The sequence below is a fragment of the Hippoglossus stenolepis genome, chromosome 15 (genome assembly GCF_022539355.2).
Source record: "Hippoglossus stenolepis isolate QCI-W04-F060 chromosome 15, HSTE1.2, whole genome shotgun sequence".
In the NCBI taxonomy this organism is placed as follows: domain Eukaryota; kingdom Metazoa; phylum Chordata; class Actinopteri; order Pleuronectiformes; family Pleuronectidae; genus Hippoglossus; species Hippoglossus stenolepis.
Window position 1 is genome coordinate 2,895,286 of NC_061497.1, and position 24,461 is coordinate 2,919,746.

At 41.7% G+C, this 24,461-nt stretch overlaps 1 protein-coding gene across 1 annotated transcript in view; it reads left to right on the forward strand.

Annotated features, from left to right (window-relative positions):
* Positions 1-2,844: 2,844 nt before the first annotated feature.
* LOC118121870 (junctional adhesion molecule 3B) overlaps positions 2,845-24,461 on the forward strand; it is a gene marked incomplete at its 5' end in the record, with an annotated part of 33,782 nt that continues 12,165 nt past the window's right edge. Inside the window, one exon of the mRNA XM_035178079.2 lies at positions 2,845-3,010. Coding sequence (XP_035033970.2) covers positions 2,845-3,010 — 166 coding nt within the window. The remainder of the gene's footprint in view (positions 3,011-24,461) is intronic.

Here is a 24,461-nt window from a genome sequence, read left to right on the forward strand (position 1 = left end):
TTATTAGGGTGTTGAAATACTGTACAATGACTAAAAAAATGTGTAGATACAACAGCTATTAATGTTTTTATGGTACCTTTTTCGTTCATTTTAAATGCTGTAACAAGTGAAAAGATTTAGCTTTTGAATAAATGAAATAAATAAATAAACAGTACAAAATCAGCTGCACACAGTGGAAGTGGAACAGCCCAGGCAAAACCCTGCTTTTTCCCACACAGACTGCTAAGATGACAGAATCGTTTCTGATTGAGGGTGCTGCTCTGTGAGTCAAACTTATTTTTCTTGAACATTTATTTCAAAAATTCCAATTTCACACTGTGAGATGGTTTTAATCACAGTTTCTAAAACCGTGTGCACAATCTGCTTATACACATCTTGTGTGTATCGCTAATGCACGAAGACGATCATTCTACAGTTTAATGTAACTCTGCAACTGTGAGATGCTTTGAAGAAAGAAGCGACACCTGGAAGAAAACCTCCAGTCACTGGATCCATCAATTAACTCTAAATTTAGACATCATCATTCTCATTGTTTATTTGTAATCGTGGTATTGGAAGTGTTTCTGAACAAATCCATACATAAAAAAGGGTATTAATAACTGTTATCTTTACATTTTCCCCTTTAGGAAACAGTGTGGTTAAACCCACACCTGATTCACATTGCAGTCTGTATATGAATAACAGATTTACATATGTTATGTAACACAATTCATTCGCATCCCGGCATAATTAGACATACTTCTATATTTAGACATCCTGTAAGTAATGAAGTACGTAGTGAGGACTGCAATCATGTCACAGACTTTTATGAGTCTATAATGATGCAGTATTGATACACACTGTGTGATCATGTCAAATGGTCGTGGGTATCTGGAGTTTCTGCACCACACAGATGCAGGTAACCTTGTTTTGCCTGTTGTGGAGCTGCTTGATGTGGCTGACTAGCGTGTCACAGGCATGGTCTGAGGAGCATTTATATTCCTGGCTGCATCAGCTGTCAATGTAGAGTTATAACAAGGCTCAGAGGGAGTAAACTGCTTGATGCAAGCAAAGGATGTCACTGGAACTGGAGGCCCGTGGACAGAGACGGGGACTGTGCGAAGCTGCGGTTGTTCTATCATGTGCATAAAGGTAAGAAAGCTCTGGGCTGACATGGCTGCAGTGCCTGTCACCAGGATCTGACATATGCACAGGCCTGCAGTCCCGGACAGGGCTATGATTTACAGCCGATGAAAAATTGCCAGTGAATATTTTATGGAAAGCCTGTCGTAGCCTATGATGTTGGTCTCAGTGCTGACAAGGTACCAAGCTCAACAACTATTACACATTTCTATGGACAGTGAAATGGCCTCTCATGCACAAGAAGAGAAATAATTACAGACTGAATTTTGTATTTGCTGTCCAAGAAACCTCTACAGCTTGCAATTGGATTTATAGTGAAAGTGAAATTGCCTAATAGTTTTTATCGCCTAAGGTTTTAGTCATAGATGTCAATAACTGTGATATTGCCTCTTGACAGTTTCCCATCCTTCCTCTTTATTGAGGTAAACTGTGAATGTGGTCTGTTCAAGAGACTATACACTACTTTGTTATTCATCTGGCTAGTGCGTGGAGGGAACTCCCACCACGCACTAAGCCAGCACGCACTAAGCAATTCTCTCTCTCCCTCTGCATGCCACTAATTTTGTGCTGTTTTTTCTCTGCTATAGTTTCTCTCTCTCTCTCTCTCTCTCTCTCTCTCTCTCTCTCTCTCTCTCACTCAATCTACAGGTACCACTTCAGAACTGCAGGATCCAGATCTGACACTAGATAATAACAACAATCATCATCATCATCATAACCGATGCTGCTATCATTAACAACATTATCATATGTCACTCTTGTTATTTTCATCACCTATATGGTTACACAACAGCCACCCCCTCTCTCTCTCTTCTCTCCACTCTTCTCCACCCACCTTTTCCTCTCTTCCCAGTTTTTCTCCTCTCGTCCAACCGGTCGAGGCAGATGGCGGCCCACATTGAGTCTGAGGTTTCTTCTCGTAAAAGGGATAGTTCACCCAAAAATTCAAATTCACTCATGATATACTCACCACTATGCCGATGGAGGGGTGGATGAAGTGTTTGAGTCCACAAAACACTTTTGGAGTTTCAGGGGTAAACAGCTAAATCCAATACAATTGAAGTAACTGGTGACCAATTCTTCAAATGAGAAAAACAATAGAAAAGAAAACATAAAATTGTCGGGGCATACGGACACTTGGATGACACCACAGGAGCAGAATGGAACATTTAGTGTTTTTTTCTGTTGTTTTTTCACGTTTTAAAAAGTGGTCACCATTTGCTTCAATTGTATTGGAACTGGCTGCAACACTGTTTAACCCTGAAACTCCAAAAGTGTTTAGTGGACTCAAACACTTCACCCGCCCCTCCATCGACATAGTGGTGAGTATAGATAATGAGTGAATTTAGATTTTTGGCTGAACTCTCCCTTTAAAAGTGATTATTTGTTCTCTCTGCAGTTGATAAAGTGTTTTCTGGTTGTGGGACGTGTCGTAAAGTGACTCAAAGAAATGTATGTTGTGATGTGGCGCAAGACAAATGAAACAGAACTGAATGGAATAATCCCACAGACACAAGAGGAGAGGGGCTGGAGGCCGGAGTGTTTCCTATCTGAGCCCCCAGCTGCTGCCTGGATCCGTACTGTATAAATCCACCGCAGTAAGAAGCCTCCCACCTCGTGTCAACTATAAAGTCCCGTCTGAGTGAGTGATGCTCTCGGTCGCTATGGAGACCACAATATAATAGATACCCCCTCCCTCCTTCTGTCCCTCCCTCCCTCTTCCTCTCTCTCTCTCGCTCTCCCACTCCCTGCCTACCTCTCTCTCCCTCGCTCCATCGGTCGCGTCGCCACTTTGCGCATGTACGGTCCAGTCAAACCGAGCATTGCATCGATTCCAAGATGGCGAAAGCACGTCTGGCTTGTCTCCTGACTCTCCTCTCAACTCACTGTAAGTACTTTTATATGCTTTCTCACCGGCTGCCGTTCCTGTTCTAACTCCCGGAGGGAGAAGCCGTCCATTACTCGTCACTTCTGCGTGTGTTTGGTCGAGGTTTTTCCATCTGAAATAGCGGAGTTCGCCTCAGAAAGTGTCTTCGGTTAAACTCGGGGCAGACTGACAGCGAGCACGGTCCTCCCGGCACCAAGCTAATATAGTTTTTAATTCTCTTAAAAAAGGCAAATATAGTCGCCATTTTAGAAACAACTTGCTGTTAACGTCACTTGCAGATGTACGCGGAGAAGCGCTGGTTTTAAGCTGCTATTGTTTCCCCCTCAAACCGCATCGCTAACTCTGCCTCCACTGTTGAATGTCTGTTATTATTTTTAATGGTGGAAAAGCGTCTGTTGCTGTGGGGTGAAACAAACTCTCCGTGTGTAGCCACATGTTAGCATGGCGGGTCTCACGGCAGGTCAGGTAGCGGCGCATTTCACAGCCCGCTCCAGCCGCCACGTTTTTGTCTCCTCTTTCGTTTCCTCCTCACTTTGGGATGAACAGAAAGTTTCAGTCTCGCGAGTGGACTTCGTGTGTGTGAGGTGAATGTGGTTTCAGAGCGGTTTCGCTGCCCCGTTAACTATTTAACGCGGGTCTGGAGCTGCGGCGGAGGCAGAGATGTTGGAACAAGTGATGCGAGATAACGGTTATTTTCCTCCTCCTCTCTGCGGCGGAATACAGCGGAGCTGTCCGCGGGAGGAGCCAGAGCCGGAGCCCGGGCCGCCGAGTGTCCTCGGCCCCCTCCTCCACCTCCTCCTCCTCCTCCCGCGGCCGCTGGACCCTTTCAAAGCGCTCCTGAGCTGGAGCTGCTGAAAACACAACCAGCCACTAAATCAATTCGTTTCACTGCCCCCCCACCTCGGCCGAAAGAAAGACTGATTACCCTCAGTTTATCATTCCAACAGTTGGACAAGATAAACGTAGCTCAACCTGTAAGAGACGAGGACTCCTCGTAAATATATGTCCCAAAAATTACTATTAATTTAACAAGATTGTATTTGTGATAAAGTAGCGAATGCCACTTGTTGCTGTGCAATGTAGCGATTAATTCATCATTTCTTTTATTTATGTTTGCTTTTTATATGTCTCTCAGTAAGTAAAAAACTTTAACCAGGGCTATGTAAATCTATAATTTAAATCATAAAAAAGAAAAGGAAATAATTCATGGGTTGAAGTAATGTACCCTTCAATGCATTCCTGATACGGACAGTAATCTCCTTATGGCCTTCTTTGATCGTGATTAAAAAAAACTAAAAAAACTTGGCTTAGAGTTTGAAGAGCGTTCCTTTTGTTTTATGTTTTCGATAAAGTACCTTTTCTCTGTCCACGCATTAATAAGTGTACTGTGGTGATAATGTTACCATCACGGTTTAGTATAAAATGTGCTGCTGGTTTTTCTCTGGTTTCTTGTTGGATGAAGATGAAGCAAGGTGTGAGGGCATGGTGATACAGATCAAAGGAAAGTGCTGACATAAGACCCTCCTGTGATCTCTCACGTGTATGAATTGGCTCATTCTCTTTGCTTTAATTAGGAATCGCTGTGGAGCTTGTTTGAAATCTGTTTCTGTGCTCGACACTGTTCTCTCCTGACATACCTCAAGGCTGTGTGCACAATTTTTTTTCCTGAGCGATACATTTCAAAGTCACTACTCTTAATGACATTCCCCTGTGTGAATTTGTGGCAGGGCATGATAGCAGCTAAATTGACATTTTCAGGGGGGAGCAGTGAACTGGCGAAGATTTGAGAATTTCTTTTGTCTTGCCTGGGCAGGGCTTAGCCATGTGGCCGACTCGCCCCCAGCCAGCTTTGCCTCTGTCTTTAGAAACAGGACAAATCTGGCTTGACGGAAGCTGGCCACAAGCCGTGTTATGAATTACTAATTGGTGCTGATAGGCACTTATTACTAATAGGGACTGACTGTAATTAGAATGTTTGTTGTATTTTGGAACAGCTCTGCTCCAAATTCAGTTTGTGACGTTCCATAAAGTGAGTTGGGCTTGTTCTGTGAGTCACACTCTGCTTGTTATTTTCGATTCACGACATTCTTTGGGAAACGACCAACTTAATGGCCTCGCAACTCCAGCAGTACCAAGTGAAGGCCAAAGCCAGCACGACTGAACATAGCTGCATATATCAGCACAGACATCTGTCAGCAGAGCGAAAGACGAGAGCCATTGTTATTTTAAATAGACATGCTTACAGCAGACTTTCCAATCTGATCTAATGGAATGCATTGATATTTTCCATTGTTGGCTTCATCTGAGCCATTTCACTCAAAATATTCCAAAGAAAGTGGTTTGGACTTTTCAGGGGACGTCGGCCAGAACCCCTCCTGCCAAGAGCATGGCCAAGATATGTGGAGTGGATTAGTACTGAGCAAATATAAACTTTGAGATCACTGCTTTGACACTCATGTGAACCACGTGCATGCATCTGAACATGTCAGACCTCATTGCTGTATTTTTTTATTTAACTGTAACAACAAGAGAACATTTCATCAGTAGCAAAAATACAATTGTAAAAACCTGATCAGCAACTACCTGAAAAGTAGACTCAGATTGTGTACATAATGTTTCAGGCTCAGTTAATCACCTTTCACACTTGCTCAAGTGTTGAATTTGAATTCTCCTCCTTAGATAATTGGCATTTTTATGACTTCGCATTATCTTTGTTTTCACTCATGGATGTCAGCCTAATCCAATTGGAGCCTCACTTTATCTGAATGGATAAGATAACGGAGAAATCTGTCCTCTGGTTGTTGTTAAGCCTTCCCTGTGTTCTTTGCTGATAAGTCATTGCATCACTCACAGAGCTTTGACTGGGGTTCTCATTGGATGACGTTACCCAGCACACTTCAAACATTTGTCTGCAGTCGAGCCCAGTGTTGGCACTTTTCTCATTGTTTGGCATGTGTGGCACAGCCGTTTGGAGTGGCAGGAGTCAGTGTGCCCCAAGATAACTGCTGATAGCGGCTCCCCTCGGAGGTGCACGTTGTCAGATGTTTCCCTACTCACCCAAAGCTTGTGAGCAAATGTTTGAAGCACTCTCTGAATGGCATGTACGGCCCCTGTGGGCAAGTCACATACAGTCTGACATTTTACGGCAGAGAAGTAAATGGCAGAGTAAAACAGGGATAGAAAAACAAAAAAGGTCCCTTGCTGCACCGCATTTGTTTGTCAAAAGTCAGGAGTTCATCTCAGCAGACACCCCTGAGTGAGATGTGTCAGGGGCATAACACATTTATCATAGCTGTCATTCTGTGCTCAGCAGGAAAGAATTTTGCTGTTACCATGGGCTGGTTTGTCCTTATTGCCTAACTGGGAGTTGTGTAATACATTTTTAACAAAATAACACAGTTTTGCAATCATTTTCATATCACTGCAGTCAGCCATGTGTATGTGTGCACGGAATAAAGTCAAAGTGGCACATGGTCCTTCCTGTGGAATGAGCAGAAACAGCTGAGCAGGAGTGGGCAGTGGTGTTTGGAGCCGCGTCGCAGGCGTGACCAGAAATATCTTCTGCGTCCCTCCCAAACCTGAGTGTGCACGTTAGCAAATGCAGCATTCCAAATAGAAAACACATGGAGGGAGAGTCTTTCTCATCACATGCGCACTGCCTAACAATCATAACCACCTGTTTTCCTCTGAGATAAAAGGGAGGCCTGTTGATGAGCTGGCTGAGGTCAGAGCCGAAAGGGGGAGTGGTGAAGAAAGCTCAGCACTGTTGCTAGTTGAAGGCATTCAGAAAACAAGCAGGGTGTGACGCTTCATCTCCTGAGACAGAAATCCACTTTAACTTGACACAGAGAAGGAATACAGCACCCCGCTTTTATCAGCGCTCGCTTGCAGGAACCCACGGCAGATGCCGAGGTTGAAAGGCAAATGTTAATATGCTCACGTTCCAGAAATGGCAGTGGCATGTGCGTGCTTCAAATGTCAATAAGACTACCATGTGAAAGAACCATAAACTGGAACCAGCCTCCAGGCACTGCGTACAGACCAAAAACTCCATTTGAAAATGTTATAATGGTCTCAGTTTGGAGAAAGAATGTTCTCTTCTAATGTTTTGTCGATAAACTACTACCAGGGGTATGACCAAGAGGTAGTCAGGAGAAAGGGAGTTAATTGTCATCCTGTTTAGAGTAATGAGCTTTTGGAAATTATGTCTTTTCACCCATAGTCTGCTACGTGATTGTTTGTTTAGACAAAACATTATTATTCAATGTTTAGATACAGCAGATCAACAGGATAATCTCTAAGATGCCTCCATACTGGCTGTCTGAGCTTAGGGCAGCGCAAGAGTGGCTTCCTGTTTGATGATATCTGTGGTCACATGGTCCCTGGAGGGACGAGGCACCACAGAGGATTTTTTGCTCTTGTGTTCACTGGATACTGACGGAGTACATCAATAGGTCAAAAGAGACCAGCATCGATCAAGCATTGGGATGCTGTCAGCTTAGTGAAATAATTAGGGGTTTCATTAATGACATGGCAGAGGCAATGAACTGCATGTGGCTGAGCTGCTGTCGGTCAGAGAGGAAAGAGCTGGAGGCTGCGCTCCCGCTGAGAGTCATAACCAGATAATCGCTGTGGATTCATCTTTTGTTTACCGGGCTGTAACAAAAGGGCAATTACCATCTAAAAATAGCCACAAGGCCAAGTCATCTGACAACCTCAGGTGTTTGATCACAGTTCTTTCCAAACCATCGGCTCTGCCATTAAAAACATCCGTTGTGATAATGACCGTAGGAAAAACTTATATACTTACAACAGCTCAACATATCAGCTTTTTCTCTCTGGTTCCGGGATCATTTTTTATTCGAACGTGAATTGATGAAAAAACAGCAATAGAACTAAAATAACATTACAGCCCAGATGATGTTTGATCGTGTTAGGTCACATAGGGATTCCAGGGACTATTAATGGCAGGAACCAGGGCCAGGTAAGCCCTACTATCATACTAAAATATTTAAATGAACTTGAAAGGTAGCCTGTGTCATGGCTAAAAGCTTTTCTGCCTCATTTTGAACCGGATTTTTTAAGTTTCCTTGGAGTTCACAGTTTCAGTTTTCATTTAAAAAAAAGTAAGGCAGGGAGACCATGAGTTATCAGTCAGTGATAAACAATGTTTAAGAAGATTCTTGGCAGAATGAAATATGACTGTACAGTCTTACTGACCTGAAATAAGATCAGAAATCTGTCTTTTGTGAATCTCATTCTCTGGATTATATTATAGAACCAGTGACTGATGATGATTAAACTCATCTGATGACATGTAGCCACAATACCAACAAGATATCAGGGGTAGCTCATAAACAAAACTGTGTATGTGTGTTTCCTTGGAGACGAGATCCCAGAGAAGTCAAATATAGTGCCTAGAATCTCACAACAGCTTGCGCAAGCTGGAGAAAAATAACTTTTGTCTGTTGTGACTACAGATTTGTTTTTCCTGGTCTTGATCGTCACCTTGGAACATCACCCTTAGGAAAGATGATAAGAGTTGATAAAAAGTAATTTTCTTTTCATGGTTTTTGGGGGAAATAAGTGACAAGCAGCAGTGTAGGAAAATCTCATCTGAGCTGTATCTGTGATTGATAGTGCTTGTTATACTATTACCATGAGATATCCCTCTGTTGAGCAGTTGCATGTGGTAGTGTGTTAAAATGTAGGTTGTATAGGTCTCCACACCTACATCTACCCCCTCCAGGCTTATTTCAAGTGAGCATCAAGCTACAGTGGAGGTATTAGGGGTGTGGATGCACCTGTTTGACAGGAGGTCATGCCAATGGTTACGGGTAAATGCACCCTTTTACTGAGGAGACACTTAATGTCAGATGGGGGACTTAATGCGGGTTAGTGGCACCCTCTGGGATGCAGCGAAGAAATGATGGATGGAGCTTGGTCAGTGAGCAAGACCTAGTCCTTGATGTTCTCAACTTAAAAATTAATAAAATGAGGAAATTATTTATTACGTGCTGGCAAGCCTGACATTTTTAGACTCAAGAAGCACTGAGTGTAGCTTAGGAATTACAACCAAGTTCTGAAATATATTTATAACACCCTCCTAATTGAAAAGAAAAAATAATTTCTCCGAGGTTAAGAATCTACTGTATGTCAGGACATGATCCTAGTCATCATGTCTTAAAAGAGGGATTCAGTAGCTCCAAACTTGGCAGGACAAGCGGAAGAGAGGGGATTTCAGAGTGCTCGGGGTAAGACATGACATAGAAATCTTGGTGCTCATCCAAATGAGTTATTAGTGATGATTAACTTGTGTGTGTGTATGTTTGTGTGTTTGTGTGTAATAGAATAATAGTAGTGATGCAGTAGATTTCTCAGTAAAGTGTTTCTTGCAGGTCACATTTAGTCTTTTTTTGATTTATCAGTTCAGTGTTACAATTAGTATTGAGGTGCATTGAGGTGAAATCCAGCGTCAGATTATCGGCAGTCATTCTTCACGCCATCTCAAGTTCATCTTAAAATAATATGGGAGACTGCTGACTCTGAGAATAAATCACAAATTAGATCTTGGTTCAAATTTGCTTTGGGACATTTGCTGCAACTGCCTAAGCCTGCTTTGGAATCCGAGCCTAATGGAATTCAGATGTCACTTTGACTTTTTATCAGCAGACATGACACTTAACAGCACAGGAGGCTTTTCTTGTTCATACCCAAAAAATATATCATCTTCATATAGGGGTGTGACCATTCTGAAACCAAGACCGAAACCGTTATACACACGTCCACAATCTTGTATCATGATACAGGGCGGCGAACTGCCTCACCCCCAACCCACTGCCACGGCTGCCTGTTGAGCTCTCATGACTTCACAAAGTAACAAAAGTAATTTTTCCTTTCACAATTAACACATGTAAATCAAAAAAATAACATTCTATTCAAATTAAATTTTGTAAATATTATACATTAAACCTATTTATTAAATCAAATATACTTTATTGTGCCCATGAGGAAATTTGTCTTGGACTAAAGTGCCACAGCAGCTGCAGAAGAGTACATTGTGTAACAAACAACAAAAAAAAACACAAGGGCAGTTGATGTAAGACCTAGAATAATAATGCAGAATAAAAGTGAGTTCAAGAGGGATCAACATTATTGTCTTCCAACTGCATATATCACGTGACTATTTTGGTCCAATCATGATCAAGTAAAATTAGAACAAGTCTAATTAGCTCGAGATGGATAACCCTGACATCAAGTCAGCAGTTAGGGAACATTTTGCTTTAAGACGCAGAAAGAACTCGGCAACAAAATCCACCAAAAAAGCTCCTCTAAACATTCAATAATTAACATGTTATAGCTTGTTTCTTTAATCCGTACAAAAAACAAAGTGTAAATCAACAACCCTCCATTACTTTAAAAGAGGGCTATTTGTTTGCAGTATTTCATGGCTGCGAGCGTGAACTTTCCGGAATCTCAGCTGGATACCTGGAAACTGCTCAAAGCCAATAAATATTTTAACAGACCAGATACTATGTGTTGATTAGTAAGCTTCTAAGCTGCTGGAAGGCAGATTTTGTTACCCTCCACAGTGATTTCCTTTCTTTATGCTAAACTAAGACGCTTGCTATAGCTTCATATTAATCTACTGACATAAGTTTGTCAAACTTCTCATCTGATTCCCCACACAAAACTAATAAAATTAAAATTAACTATAATTTTAAACTAGTAAATAACAGATAAGTAATGTATTTTTTCTCAGGTAAATTGTAAATGCTGTATTGTATCTATTTAATTGTTTCTTATCAGTCGCTCTGCTGCTATAGAAAGCCCACCAGTAACAGCACAGTGTGCGTTCAGCAGACTGGACAGATAGAGTTGGCAGATTGTTACCAGACTGTCTGGCCATATGGTGTGAGGGCTATCCCTTATGGGCTACTTAGTGGTAAATATGTTGAGATTGAACTGGAATTGATAGCACTTTTGGCAGAAAGCCATCTGAATGGCATTGATCTGAATGGTATTGATCTCGTACACCAGTTGCTTTTAGGCCAAATGAAAGATAAGAATGAAATCCAGACAACAAGATCTTCAGCTGAATGCTCTTCTCTGCTCAAAGTGGACTACCCTCCTTCCAAGTTTTGTTGGATGGAACAGGAATAAATACTTAAAGAGAAAAGAAATGGTTGATATTGAGGAGCATTAATGGAATTTCCTGATCCTGTCAGAAAAGATCATGAGTACCCGGATTGTCCATGCGTTTTAGACTTTGCGTGAATCAGGCTAGAGTGGAAGCTCAACATACAGTGCACAGCTCTGTGGCCAAATGTGTGTGAGGGCATACTTAGTTGAGCGAGTGCCTCAGATATTTGTCAGGATGCCACACATAGATGACGAGTTTGTAACATTGTGGCTGGCCCCTGTCTGAGCTCCAATCGAGGGGGCTTTACATGAGGGTCTGCATGGTTTCTGTGTCATAGAAAGCAACAGAGGCACAAGAAAGCAATTTGACTGGATTTCAGCGTGAGGGGTTTGTCAGGCATTTGCCATCGATGGAACAGGTCACTCAAAATGTTAAAGCTGATCACAGCCTTACAGTAAAGTACTGAACTGACATTATCAAGACTGTCCACTGAAGGAAGAGGAGCATAGGATTTAAAATATTTTCAAACACTGTTCTGTGTATTGACCTGGACTAAATGATGGAAAAGAGGAAGAAATTAAGGTCAAAACAGGATGAGCCAGTGAATATTCCACAGCCCATCTGCGTTAAGGGATTTCCTGATTTCTTTAGCCATTAAGATTGTAATTAAACTAAATTGTCAGTTTCTCAACATTTAGCCTCACATCCTCCAAGAGAGCAGAGTCATTCCCAAAATGACCGTGTTATCTACTCTACCATTTCCTTTCACTAGACTGCTCTACTTCTGAAGATTAACATATTTATACAATGGTCACTATCGGAGCTTAAAAGGTAACCTTAAAAAAAACCATCTGGAACTAGAGTTTTCCTCATAGGGCCACAATAATCACATGGCATTATTATCTGGGATTTTCCAAGACAATGGAAAATATCCTTGTTGTGTGAAAAGATACCACACAAAAAAATAGATAAAAATTCTATTTTTTTAATGAACAGGGATCAACAAACCCGCAAGTTCACAGCTTTATTGTACGGTCAACTCTCTTTTTGTCCCTTTTGAATTTTCACAGTGAAACTAACGTACAAAGGATAAGAAAATTATATTAAAAATCAAAGCAAGATTAATTAGACCTTTATTAACTTGCTCTCATGTGCCACAATGCAAAGCTTAAAGTAAAGTACAATAACATTTTTGTCCATTAAAAAAAATACGATCAAAATTAAGAATACAAAGAAAGGTTGTTTTTTTGTGTGCTTTCTTCATTTTCAAAACCTGGTGGCTTAATTACACACAATGTAACTTGACCACTCAGTGACATCACAGTGGAGTTCCACTTTGAGGAAAGCTTGACTTTAAGGAAAGAGCATTTAACCTTGTGAAATTAGAGGACATTTCTAAGACAAAACTGTGCCTTGTATTTCAGGTGTTTGACTAATTTCTTCATTAGTTTCAATGGGCTTTCTGGTCTCACTCAGTTCTAAAAACAAAGCCACGTCTCAAAGTTATTCTCTTGAACCAAGGGAGAGAGAGAGAGCACAGATGTGCACTTCCTGAAATATTCAACATACAAAAGCAAAGAGTCAACAAATAATTTATTGAGAAAATAAGACACAACAGCAGAAAACAAGAGAACAAAAGCCTTTTAGTCGGCAGGGGTAAAGTTTACGGTGCACACACACGGCCTCAGAAAGTGTGTATGTTTTTCGTGAGAGGAGAAAAAACACACAACAGACAACCAACCCCTACACCCACCGCACTCCACCCCAAAGTTGAACCTGCGGCTCCCTCACAGCCATATAACTCTGGCCCAATCTGGTTTGAGCTAGAACAATGATCTTATGGTTTCATGAGCTTTCCGCCACACTTTCAGAGGGATTCTGTATATCCGTGCTGATGAGCGTCTCTGAACAGCCTCCGTCCAGCCAGCGCTCAATGTAATGAATCCCCCACATCCCCCCCCAACCCACTCCGCCGCCCGTCCCTTTCCTTGCCAAGAATCACTCGCGCAGAACTGAGCGACTGTACAGTTTTATCTCAGATCATCAACACTCAAGATCATCAGCGCTCACATCTGTGGGCGGCTTCCTTTGGGGCAATTGTTAGCGTGGTAATGTTGTTCAGCGAGAAGTGCATTTCTACAGTCAGGCAAGCTTACAAGCTCTGAAGGACTACTATTATGGGCTGGTATCCAGTGTAAAGGTCCTAGTCAGATCTGAGTATAGCAATCATTATGAAGGAGATCTTGACCACTTCTGCCTACTCTATACAACCATTTTTAATTGTTCAGGACTTTCTTTCTTTTTTAAACATGAACATCGCTGTAGTAGATTCTCTGGTCAGATGTGTTCACAACAACATAGAGGAGAATGTCAGGAAACTTAAATGATCTTATTATTGTTGTCCTTACAGTGTTGAGATTGATGCATTTAACCAGACTGAACCTGGTGCTTTACCAATCAGTGATGACTTGTCAGCTCTTGGCCTGCTGAGCATGTCTCAGTAAAGAGTATTATGGAGTTGAGTTTTACTCCACTGTTCAGTTTAGTTTTTTTTAGTTCTGGGTATTCCTTGTAATGGGCAACAAGCTGACTGGTGATGCTAGTGTCTATTGGATGGGATATTGTCGTCACTCTGTTCGCTTTTACCAAGTTCTTGGTGAACATTTACTGTATGGTGCCTGTAAAGTGGTAATATCGGTATCATTTGGGCAGACAAGTTAAGGCAGAGATAAACTCCATGGGATTTGAATTCCCCCGCTGGTTCAAGCCCCAGATGTGTCCAGGTTTTTGTTTTTCTATTTGCATGTAAACACCAGAAAGTGCATTATAATCTTCTTAAAAAAATAGATTCAGAGCTATGCGGGAAAACGTTTAATTCAAAATTATTTTTTCACATTATTTAAGTATGTGGCATCCAACTTTGTTTTGATTGTCACAAAGGCCAATGTTTTCTGTCTAATGAACATATTATTGAACGGAGGAGAACATGGGTGCCATAGCACACAGAGCAGTTATGTCTGACGCAAGCAGACACAGCAGGTGATTGAGGTCGCCAGCTGTCTGCTATTCTTACCATGAAAGCACTTTGGAACTCAGCCATTGTTTCCCGGACCAGTGGGTTGCACTGACTGTCCACAGCACACCTTTACTTCCTGTGCGAAAGTATACATGGTGGCATGGGTCACGTAGCAGCATGGAACAGAATGGGTGGCATGAGATGGTCGGTCGTTTGACTGTCTGATGCTTCTGTCTGGTATTTCCCACGGAAACCCATCAAGGATTCCTCCCTGAGCAGGTGATGGAAGTGTGGCTTCAGCAGCGGGGGGGTGGGGGTGGTCAGCAGCAGAAGCCTCAGATGGTTTCGCTCCCCAGCTGTTGTTCAAGTAACATTCCCTGTCCCACAGCTCAGCCAGCCTGTGCAAACTATTTGAGTGTAGAGTATGCCTTTATGCACATTTGTTGTCTAAGGGGGCTGCGTGTTGGCAAATTCTTCTTTGGAAATTGTACACTAAGATGTCTCAATATTTATCTTTGTTTTTTTATGTCAGGCTCATGATTTACGGTCATAAAATATTCCCAGTTATGTGTCTAACAAAATGGAATTTGGATGTCTGTTTTCAGTTTGTGGATAATGAGAGCAGGCGTCCCCACCCTTTTTAATAAGGAGTTACTCAATGTCAGAGATTGGAATAAACACATATCAAAACAAAAACTTCATGACATTTTAGTTGGTTGAATTTTGTGTAAAACCATGTTGGTTTTTGTGTAAATGTTAGATATTTCATTACAGCCTTCTCAAATTCAAACCTCCTTGTGTTCTCAATAAAATAAATAGTTGCTTGTTATCTTTTCACGTTCTACGTTTTACATCAGCCACAAAGAGACTTCCAGTTAGGCTCCTAGAGGAGAAAGTTGTGTCTCTTTTTGAAAATGACTTTCTCCATTAAAAGTCTTGGGTTAAAAACAGAGAGGCAGTGGCGTGGTGACCCCAGTCCCCTCGACCCCGGCTGCCTGTCAAAGCTCATTTCACCTGTGACCATTCATCCCCACACAGTCACACACTTTTGGCGACCTCACATTCTGCACTCCTCTTCATGTACTTCACATTAGTGCTTACTAAGGAACAATGAAACAGTCAGAATTGCTTCCCACAGCATTATACAACATGCAGGCCAGTTGCCATAGCTCGTGATGGGCTCGGTTAAAGTAAATCTTTGTCAAAAAGTAAATCTTTGCAGCAGTATTGTGTTTGACCCTTGACACTTTGCTCGACCGTGCTGATTGACTTCAGCTTTTTTTTCCTCACAAAGTCAGCAGGCACATCCATCTTTCTGGTATTAAAGATATTTCATGTAATCAACAATCAGATACACTTCTCTTACTCACCCTCTCCTTAAATTGTATTTCCTGTAATAGCGCCTGGAGATTGGCATTGATAGCCTGTTTCAGAGGGCTTTAATTACACAGTGTGTCAGCTTCTAGGGTTGGGCACTGTGACTGTGGAAAACAGTTAACTCGAATGGCATGTGGATGGTTCATAGGAGCATAAACAAGTTCGTTGTGAATCATCAGTTAAAAAAAAACTGAAATTGTGTGAAAAGGAATTGTGAAATTCAGAGCCCTCACATTTTTATATTGTAATATAAATCATTATTTTCCTCAGTCATCAGGCACATATCGTGTTAATCTAACCAACATTTCCAGTATTTAGGGCCTCCCCTTCACAAGATGCTGTTTGTTCCAGACTGAAAACAAGCCAATTAGTCAGTTCGACTGCGGGAAGCCACTGTTGTAAGACTAGACTTAAGAGATACTGGGATTTGTACTGGGCCTGCTGTTTGAGAGCTGATAGCATCTTGATGACTGAGCTGAACACTGCTGGGAGGCCCTGTTATGGAGACTTTATAAGCTTCCTGCTGCCATCTCACACATTATGCTCCTGAGCACCACAAATGTGCAGTCACACAGTTCAAGACATGAGTACATTTGGCTACACTCTTGTTGGATGTGTTTTATGCACTGTTACATGTGTCTTTTGGTGTTCGTGCTTAGATGGTTAGTGTCATTTCATTACAATGAGCCTAGACGAGGAGCAGGGATATTAAAACAGCATTGATGTGTGCTGGGTGAGGCACACACCTCATGGAACCAGTTAAAAATAAAAGTCAGCAGAGTTGTACTGTATATAAAGATGACGTGTCTGTAAAGGCTGCATTGCAAAAAACACCCTTTCAGTTCTGCCCTTTTCAGCCCACAGCGTCCATCCTTGGAGCACGCAGGAAGTGAAGCAGATTAAACCTTTTGGACCTGCTAAGTCAACATGTCTCTGCTGTGCGGTGTTGTGTTATTGTTCGGTTGTCAGTTGAGCCTTAGCTCATCGTGGTCAGCTACGCTCACCGTCCACGTACTTAACAATGAGCGCTTATCTCTGCAGGCTGTGGCAGAGTGGCTCAGCTGCCCCCATGTCTCTCTGTCAGTGTGCCGGCCGAATGGGGCATTATTAGGCAAAGGAACTGCTGGCTGGTCAAAAAACACAGGACACAACGTGTTTATATCAAAGCAGCAAGATAAGCCTGATATCTTCAAATGTGACTATTAACATATAGTTTTTACATGTTGTGGATGAATTATTGGTTAATCAATCCTTTGTGGTGTTCTAATGGAATGCTTTGGAAAAGGGAGAATATTTCTATTATGGTGTGTGTGTGTGTGTAGGACATCAGGTGGGGGAGGTTTGGGTGTGCCTGGTGGAGGGGACAAGCAGCAGAATGTTATCCAGGGATTTACCACCATGTATTATTATCTGACCAGTTCATTGTTGACTCACAGGGAGGATATAGATTAGTACACAGTAGCAATAGTCCTTTATAAAACCCTGATGTAGTGATCGGTTTAAAATGGCGTCACAATCATGAACTAATACTGCCCATAAGCCAGTGCTGGAGCTGTACAAACGTTTATTTTCATCACGTTTCAAAAAGGCCTGCGTAGAAATTGCATTCCTAATTAGGATTAAGGAAGGGGTCAGGCAGCCTGGACTAGAATGTGAAGCATTTGCAACGAATGCCTCTGATGCCATCTGTGCAGAGTGTGGTGAGGAGCTAATTCTGGCACTGAGTGTGGTGCGATTTAACACAGATTTCTGCAGTAGAGGCTCCGATTCAAGCTCGGGATTTGACTCTCACTTCGGCCCACAAAACTGCTGAATTAGCCCCCACCTCTAACTGTTAGATCTCCTTTAAGCTGACGCCATAACGCTCCCCAATTCATTTGGACATCCAACATGTGTGGCATGTCAGATTGTTCACATAACAGGGATGCTGCGCCAAGGGAGGCCAGCTCACCCTCTTGGCCTTATGCTTCGATCTGTTTTGACAAGGCGTTCTCAGTGTCTCCTTCAAGAGGCTGACCTGGGTTAGAAAAAATAAGCAGCCAATTATTTCATCATGAAGTAATGCTGAAGGTTTCCCAGGGTGCCTGGGTGAGAGGCAGGGAGAGCTGCCGCTGCTTACACTTCTTACCTGGGAGGGATCCCAATTAGCAGACTGCGGGGGCTCTGGCTGGTGCTGACAGCCATTATAAATAGTGCTTGGACATTTGAATGCTAACCTCTTCTCACTCTAGTGAAGGAACAGCTCACGACCGCAGCATATTAACTGTGATTGGCCACATCATTGCTAAGCTGCACTGACATTAGCTTTAAGACTAAAACAGAATTCTGTCTTCTACCATCACTTGTAGGTTTATTATCTCACTTCCAGCCCTTGTTTTAGATTTTGTATTGACATTGCATTGACATAATACAGAATGTGTTATTTTTACTTTTTCACATTTAAAGCACAATAAAATGCAGTGGTTGTGTCTTCAAAAGAGTTCTGAGTGCACCACTAGCCGTTTTCTAATGATGTTTGATTTATTACATTTCCAATATACACTGCACAGTTGACAGACTTAGTCATATTTCGATTTCAGACAGCAGGAGGGGGGGGACAGTGTTTCAGCAGAGAGTGCAATACTGGAATTACACTGCATCTCAAATATAACTTGATGGTGTATCATGTTTTCCATGAGGATCTCATGCCCGGACTTTCGGTCAATAGATTCAGAGTCTACATTTCCACATTGTACGTGTTTGATGGTTATTGTTCCCTCAGTCACAATAGCCACAGACTATTGTTCTGCTTAATTAAGCATTCATTCACTCCTACAGCCCGGAACTGTGTCACAAAACAAAGGTCTCCATTGGCATGCATGGCTGCTGGGACCATGTGAAGAGGCAGTGTGATACCAAACAACAGCACTATTTTTATACAGCAGCCAGGATCTGATTATCGGAGGGCCGAGATGCTTCACATGACTTAATGAATGAATAATATTATCATTGATCATTCACTGGACATCCGTTCTTTCTAAATGCCTCATTGTGGAGAATAATTTTGGCAGCATAAAGAAGAAGAGCCTTGTGTTTAGACGAGGTTGGCACATCAAATGTTGACACTTTTGGTAAAAATATAAACTTTATTTATTTTTATCAGCAGTAAATGTGCTGTTGTTGTCAGTCATCATATGATATACTAACAAATGGTTTAAAAGGGTTGTGATTACAGTGTGTAACAGCATAAAAAAATATGATTTAATGCACTGTTACCCATCATGTTGAGGAAGATACTGTGTAATCATTTTGAGTCTGTTATACAGCTTTACATCTCAGGTCCATCTGATTTATGACTGATGTAAATGAACACGCTTGCAGAGTTAGTATTTGAACATAAAATAATGACATGACATGATTTGTGGTGAAGGTATTTGTCAGGCTTTGCAGGAGATGACAGAAAAATAAGATCTCAACTAAGATATTGTCTGTGTCCATTGCAATTTCCTGTTTAATCAAATCTAAACGAGAGATGGATCAACATAATTCACTTATTCGGGAGAATGAGTTATTGCTGAGTCTGAGCATTTTAGACGTTCATCTTTCCTCAACAGCCATTTAGTGAGTGTGGAGTCACCCTGATGTGAAGCAATGTCTCAACACAGTGACATCGGGGCAAGTGGCCCTTCGTGTGTAAGGTGGTAAAGTAAAAGTTGCTTTTGCTACTCTGTGATCCAGCCCTGTGAGCTAGACTTACTTAGCTCGAGGTCAGAGTGAGAGCAGGTCAGACGTAGACGCTAACGCTGACGCAAAGTGACAGGTTCCCAGGCATTCAGTGACACCATCGGCTCCTCCGCTCCCCTCCATCCTCTCATTGGCTCAGGCCTGAGTCTTTGACCCTGCCTAGATCAGAGGGCTCACCAGCAGTAAGGCACATGGGCTGCCCAGGCCGTACCGGGCTCGCAGATGAGGGCCTGCAGCAGCCGCATATGTAAATGCAGAATAAATGAATACACAAAGACCCCTTGTGGGCAAAGCTGTACCGTGGTTGAGTACACCTGCAAAAGATCGGATGCATTTGAATCAACTCAAATGGATTCTATCCTACTCAGATGTTTTTCCACCAGGAGCAGAGTGGTGGTTGGGAAAGAAAGCCAGTCTGGGACATCACCCTGACTTCAACTTTACATTTGATCAAACGACTGTTCCTCCCAACTTCATTTGGTTCATATCAAGCCTTTGAGATCAATACAATTAGCTGTTTGTATTCAGATGGCTTTTCCATCCATACTCTAGGGATGTACTCTTATGTACATACATTATGCAGAAGCACCATAGACTTTTCCTTTACCTCCTCTTCCTACTGTTTATCTTCATCTCTTTAAGTTTTCCCTGTGCTTTATAAGGCTGATTGCTTACTGACCACTTAGCATTCCGAACACAGTCTTAGCAGGGCCACTTTCATCTCTGAAAATTAAGATTCTGCAGGTTGTATGCAACCTGGCCACAGGAAGAGGAACTATCACTGGGTTCATAAATCGGCACACTGGAGGCTAAACTTCAAGTTCAAGGAAAAGATCAACATTTTGGGAAATTCGTATATTTGCTTTCTTGCTAGACCAGAAATGGGGAAGCAGATTAAATAAGTAAGATATAACAAGGTTTAAAGATGCTGGTTAGGCAGATTTTGTTATCATTGGACAGAGCCAGGGAAACACTTTCCCTTCTGTTTCAAGTCTATGCTAAGATAACAGCTGCTGCCTGTAACCTTATATTTAGCATACAGATATGAGTGGTATAAATCTTAAATCTAACACTCCACCAAAAAGTGAATGACTCTTATTTTCCAAAACATTGGAATATTCCTTTAAGATAAATGTTTAAATAACCTTTTCTAAACGGATTCATGTTTACCAATCACAGAAATAGGAAGGAGGAGAAGCTGAGCCCGAAATACCAAAGTGCTGTACGTAGCAAACCGTGAACTTAGCAGATCACTCCAGCCCTTATCAGCATGTGATACATTTATATGTAGGTTTAATATAGCTGCATGTTTTACATACATGTGAGGTTTGCTGCTTCTTCAGTGACATGCTGCTCGGGGTCCTGCCATTTAGGAGCTCAAACATGGTGACATTTGCTTTGCAGGCGAGGAGCTGCTGTGTTTTTTTTCATCTGTGCATTCTCCTAAATGTTATCCTTTCAACGCACTGCTTTCACCATGTTTGCCACACAGACTGACTCTTCTCCCGCGAGGCTCCTTTAGTCACGTAACAGATAAAGTGAATGTAGGCGATTAGCATGACAACAGCAGCAGAAGTAAGAAAATGCCTTATGCTTGTGTCTTTATAATTTTGTAGTTTAGCTCAAGCTTAGAGCAAAACAAAGCTTCAGTCTTTCATGATAAAACTAAATTGTTTTTCAGCAATTTTACTCTCCAATAGAAAGGGATTTCCCCAGTTGATCAAACAAAAAGATTATTCATCCACAAATCTAAAAATATTTTTGCATTATCTCATGAACAGTTCCGATGTGTTACTGAGAAATATCATAACAGACTAACAGCAGAGAGGTAAAAGTAGGTGCGAGTGAAGAGAAAACAGTTGAACACGCACATGGGGTTGGGGAGAGTCCAACACTGTTGGATGACCACAGCTGTGACAATACAACCTGAGGGTCGATCTCCCTGCTAGCTCAGCCCTAAAACCTCTCCCTCGCAGTCATTGTGTCAAGACGTTACTATTTCCATGTAGGCGGACTTCTGAGGTCTGTTTAGTCACTTTCTCCCACAGCTACCAAAACAGGTGGGATCCTGTGTCTCTCCGGTGACCAGCGGGGGTTGGGGGTCGGGGGAGTGGCCGCAAATAAGACAGAAAGAGAATCCAGTTACTATGGAAATATCACCAATATTGCTATGGGAACTGGAGAAGCAGTGCATGCTTTGTCTCAGATCTAGCTGTAATCGTCTCTCAGAAAGAAGCTTATGATAATATGTGATGCTCTTATGAATTAATTTGTCAGGCTTTGTGTCCCAGCTGACATCATAGACTTTTATCAAATGGAAATTAGCATCTCCTCAGGGTAAAGCTTGCAAGACATGAGAGTGCTCCAGCACTACACTGTTCAACTTTTCACTTGCCTCAAGTCAGCACCCTGTGTTGCAGTGCTTGGTCTAGAGATCCATAGTGAAAGGGACGTTTGGCATGACATGATATTTCACTCACAAGATTTTACAAAGACATGTGATTGCAATATGTTTGTTTTACCCTCAATAGCCATTTTATTGCCTCTATGAGTAAAAGTTGTCCTCACAATGATGACATCATTGTGTGACATTTTGTACATTTTTGTTCATTTCAGTACTTTTCCCTTCAAACACTTTGGAAATGGCGATGTATCCTAGTTTGACCACATTGTGTCTGCTTAGGGCTCACATTGAACTTTTGTACACTTTTAAAAACGTAGCAGTCGTGTGCACAGCCCAAAACAGTAACCTAGTTTGTATGAGAACATAAACATTTACACCCTTTTAAAAGCAGCTCTGTTTGCTTTCAGTAGAACACATTCCAACAGAGACTCCTTAAAGGGATGCACAAGTGAAATCCTGCAGGAGACCTGGCAACCTCTTAACTCAGCATGAATTGTGAAAGACAGGTCTTTATCCAGCTATCTGAGCAGAGTCATACAGTCACTCTCAGGGCTTAAATCGCAGGAGTAAGAGTGTCAGTTTCGGCCTCATTCAAAACTTCCTCTGGATTTTATAGCTGAGAAACTTGCTCTTGTTAATTTCCTCCTTAAATAATACAAAATGTATTAAAAGTATTACAAAAGAGCAGAAACAATTGGTTGATTAAAAGCAGAGACAGACATAATATGTGATATATAAATATTGTAATCTCAAGTCTCCTCAGATCCAGTCACATTTTTCACATCATGTTACATGCACACCTCTACAGTCAGGATCTAAATCTATCAGCCTTTTTTTTACCACTTTTTTTGCCCTTTTCAGCACAAATGTCATCGTATACTAACTGTGCAAGCTGCTGGTCGGCGTCCATGATCGTTCTGTTTGTTCAAGAACACGCGACAGTTGGTGTTCTCGCAGGGTCATCTACCTCCAGAGCAGTGGTTACAGAGCAGTTTTTTTGTGTGTTGTCGAGTGTATTTATTCAGTGGCAAGGTTTATGCTCCTTCCTGACTGTTAAAAGAAGAACATATATGTTAATTTTGGTTCTTTATGGTTTGTCCAGGTTTGTATTTCAAGCTTAATCAATCTCTCCTATCTAACTATCCTTATCAAATGTAAGGATTCACAGTTGTTATCCCTTTTATAACATTGTAAAGCTGATATCTGGTCAGACAAACGAAATAACCCAACTAAATTGATTAATTGATGAAACCTGATTGGGTGTGAAAAAGTTATAAAAAAATGTAGTTGCAGCCCTACATTAAACTGAGGATCATCCACTCTAGAAGTCTTGAGTACAGAAGTGTAAAGAAACAGGTCATTCAGTCCTGTTGTAGTTAACAGGTTTTGGGAAATTAAACTGCTTTTTCACTCATACATGTGAAACTGTGTTTAGTGTAACTATGGTAACCAGTGTTCTGTCTTACAGTTGTGTACGCACTACTGGTGAAAAACGTCAGTTAAGCTTCTAATAGCACATTTACAGAATAGTGTTAATTGTCAGTGAATAAAAACAAAACAGATGATGTCACATAAAAAATCAGAAGCTGCATTTTTAAATATTCACAGGTCGACTCTTTGACACTGATCTGACCTCTTTATTAGCTCATTATAAGTCTCATAACTTACCTGAACACAGATTTACATTGCTAATAACCTGCTAGTTAGTTTGCTTGCTTGGTGTTTTCTTGTTGACTTTCCTTAGCTTTTGATGTGATGGTGAACATGTTTCTCATTTCAGTTTTTTTTAACCTTTATTCAGTGGTGGTGGAGAGAACAGGCTGCTCAGGATGATGTATTTCTGTACCTATGGGTTAATTAGAGAATGATGAACCTGAGTGCCCAGTTAAGACTCCCTCAGCATTTATATTCTTCATTTCTCCACCACAGTGCTGGAACACGAGTTCCCTCCTCACCAGCCCAGCCATTGCTCGCTGCCTTGGTTTACATGTTTAATTTGGAAACATGTAGCTGAATACGTATCAGGTGGTATAGGACATGTTATCATGTAACATTAGCTGCATGCAGTACCATGTACTGTATGTTCTCATATTCCTGGCCTTGCACTACACGTGTGTTTGGATGCACATGCACATTCTGCTTTGCTTGTGGAAAGGCGTTAAAGCTACTGCTTGTAGCGCATGCAACACATGCTATATATATATATATATATATATATATATATATATATAAATGATATTTATGAGCCATTGAAAAATAATTTTTTTGGAAGAGGTGAAGAAGTGGCCTTGGAGGTGTCAGTTTTTGACGTGACAGGCGAGTGTTTTATTGAGACGACCAGGACGAGGGAAGAACACAAATTGGCTCCTCTGCACTTCATGTATCCGACAGTTCAGAAGCAGCATAATAATGAATCGTCTACGTCAACAGCTTGTTTACTTGCAGAAAACCAGACTCGGCTTACAGGCTTCGTGCAACTTAAGCAGCGCTCAGATATGAGAAGAGTTTCCAAACAGCAACTGGTTGATAGTAAGTGTGTACTTTGATGTCGGTGCCTCTTAAGGGGCGTGGGAATATTCTCCACAGGCACGAGGCGAAGATGTTCCACAGGGAATATCACTGGTTGCTTAATTGAACCTTTCTATTTATGATACCAGCCTCACCTCTCTGGATTCGCTGAGCAGCAGTACAGGAAACAAGTGCGGCCTCCCATGGGGAACAACAGACGAAAGGAGGGATTCATTACACAGTGCAGGCATCAAGAAATACCAAGCTCCTCTCTGCCTAT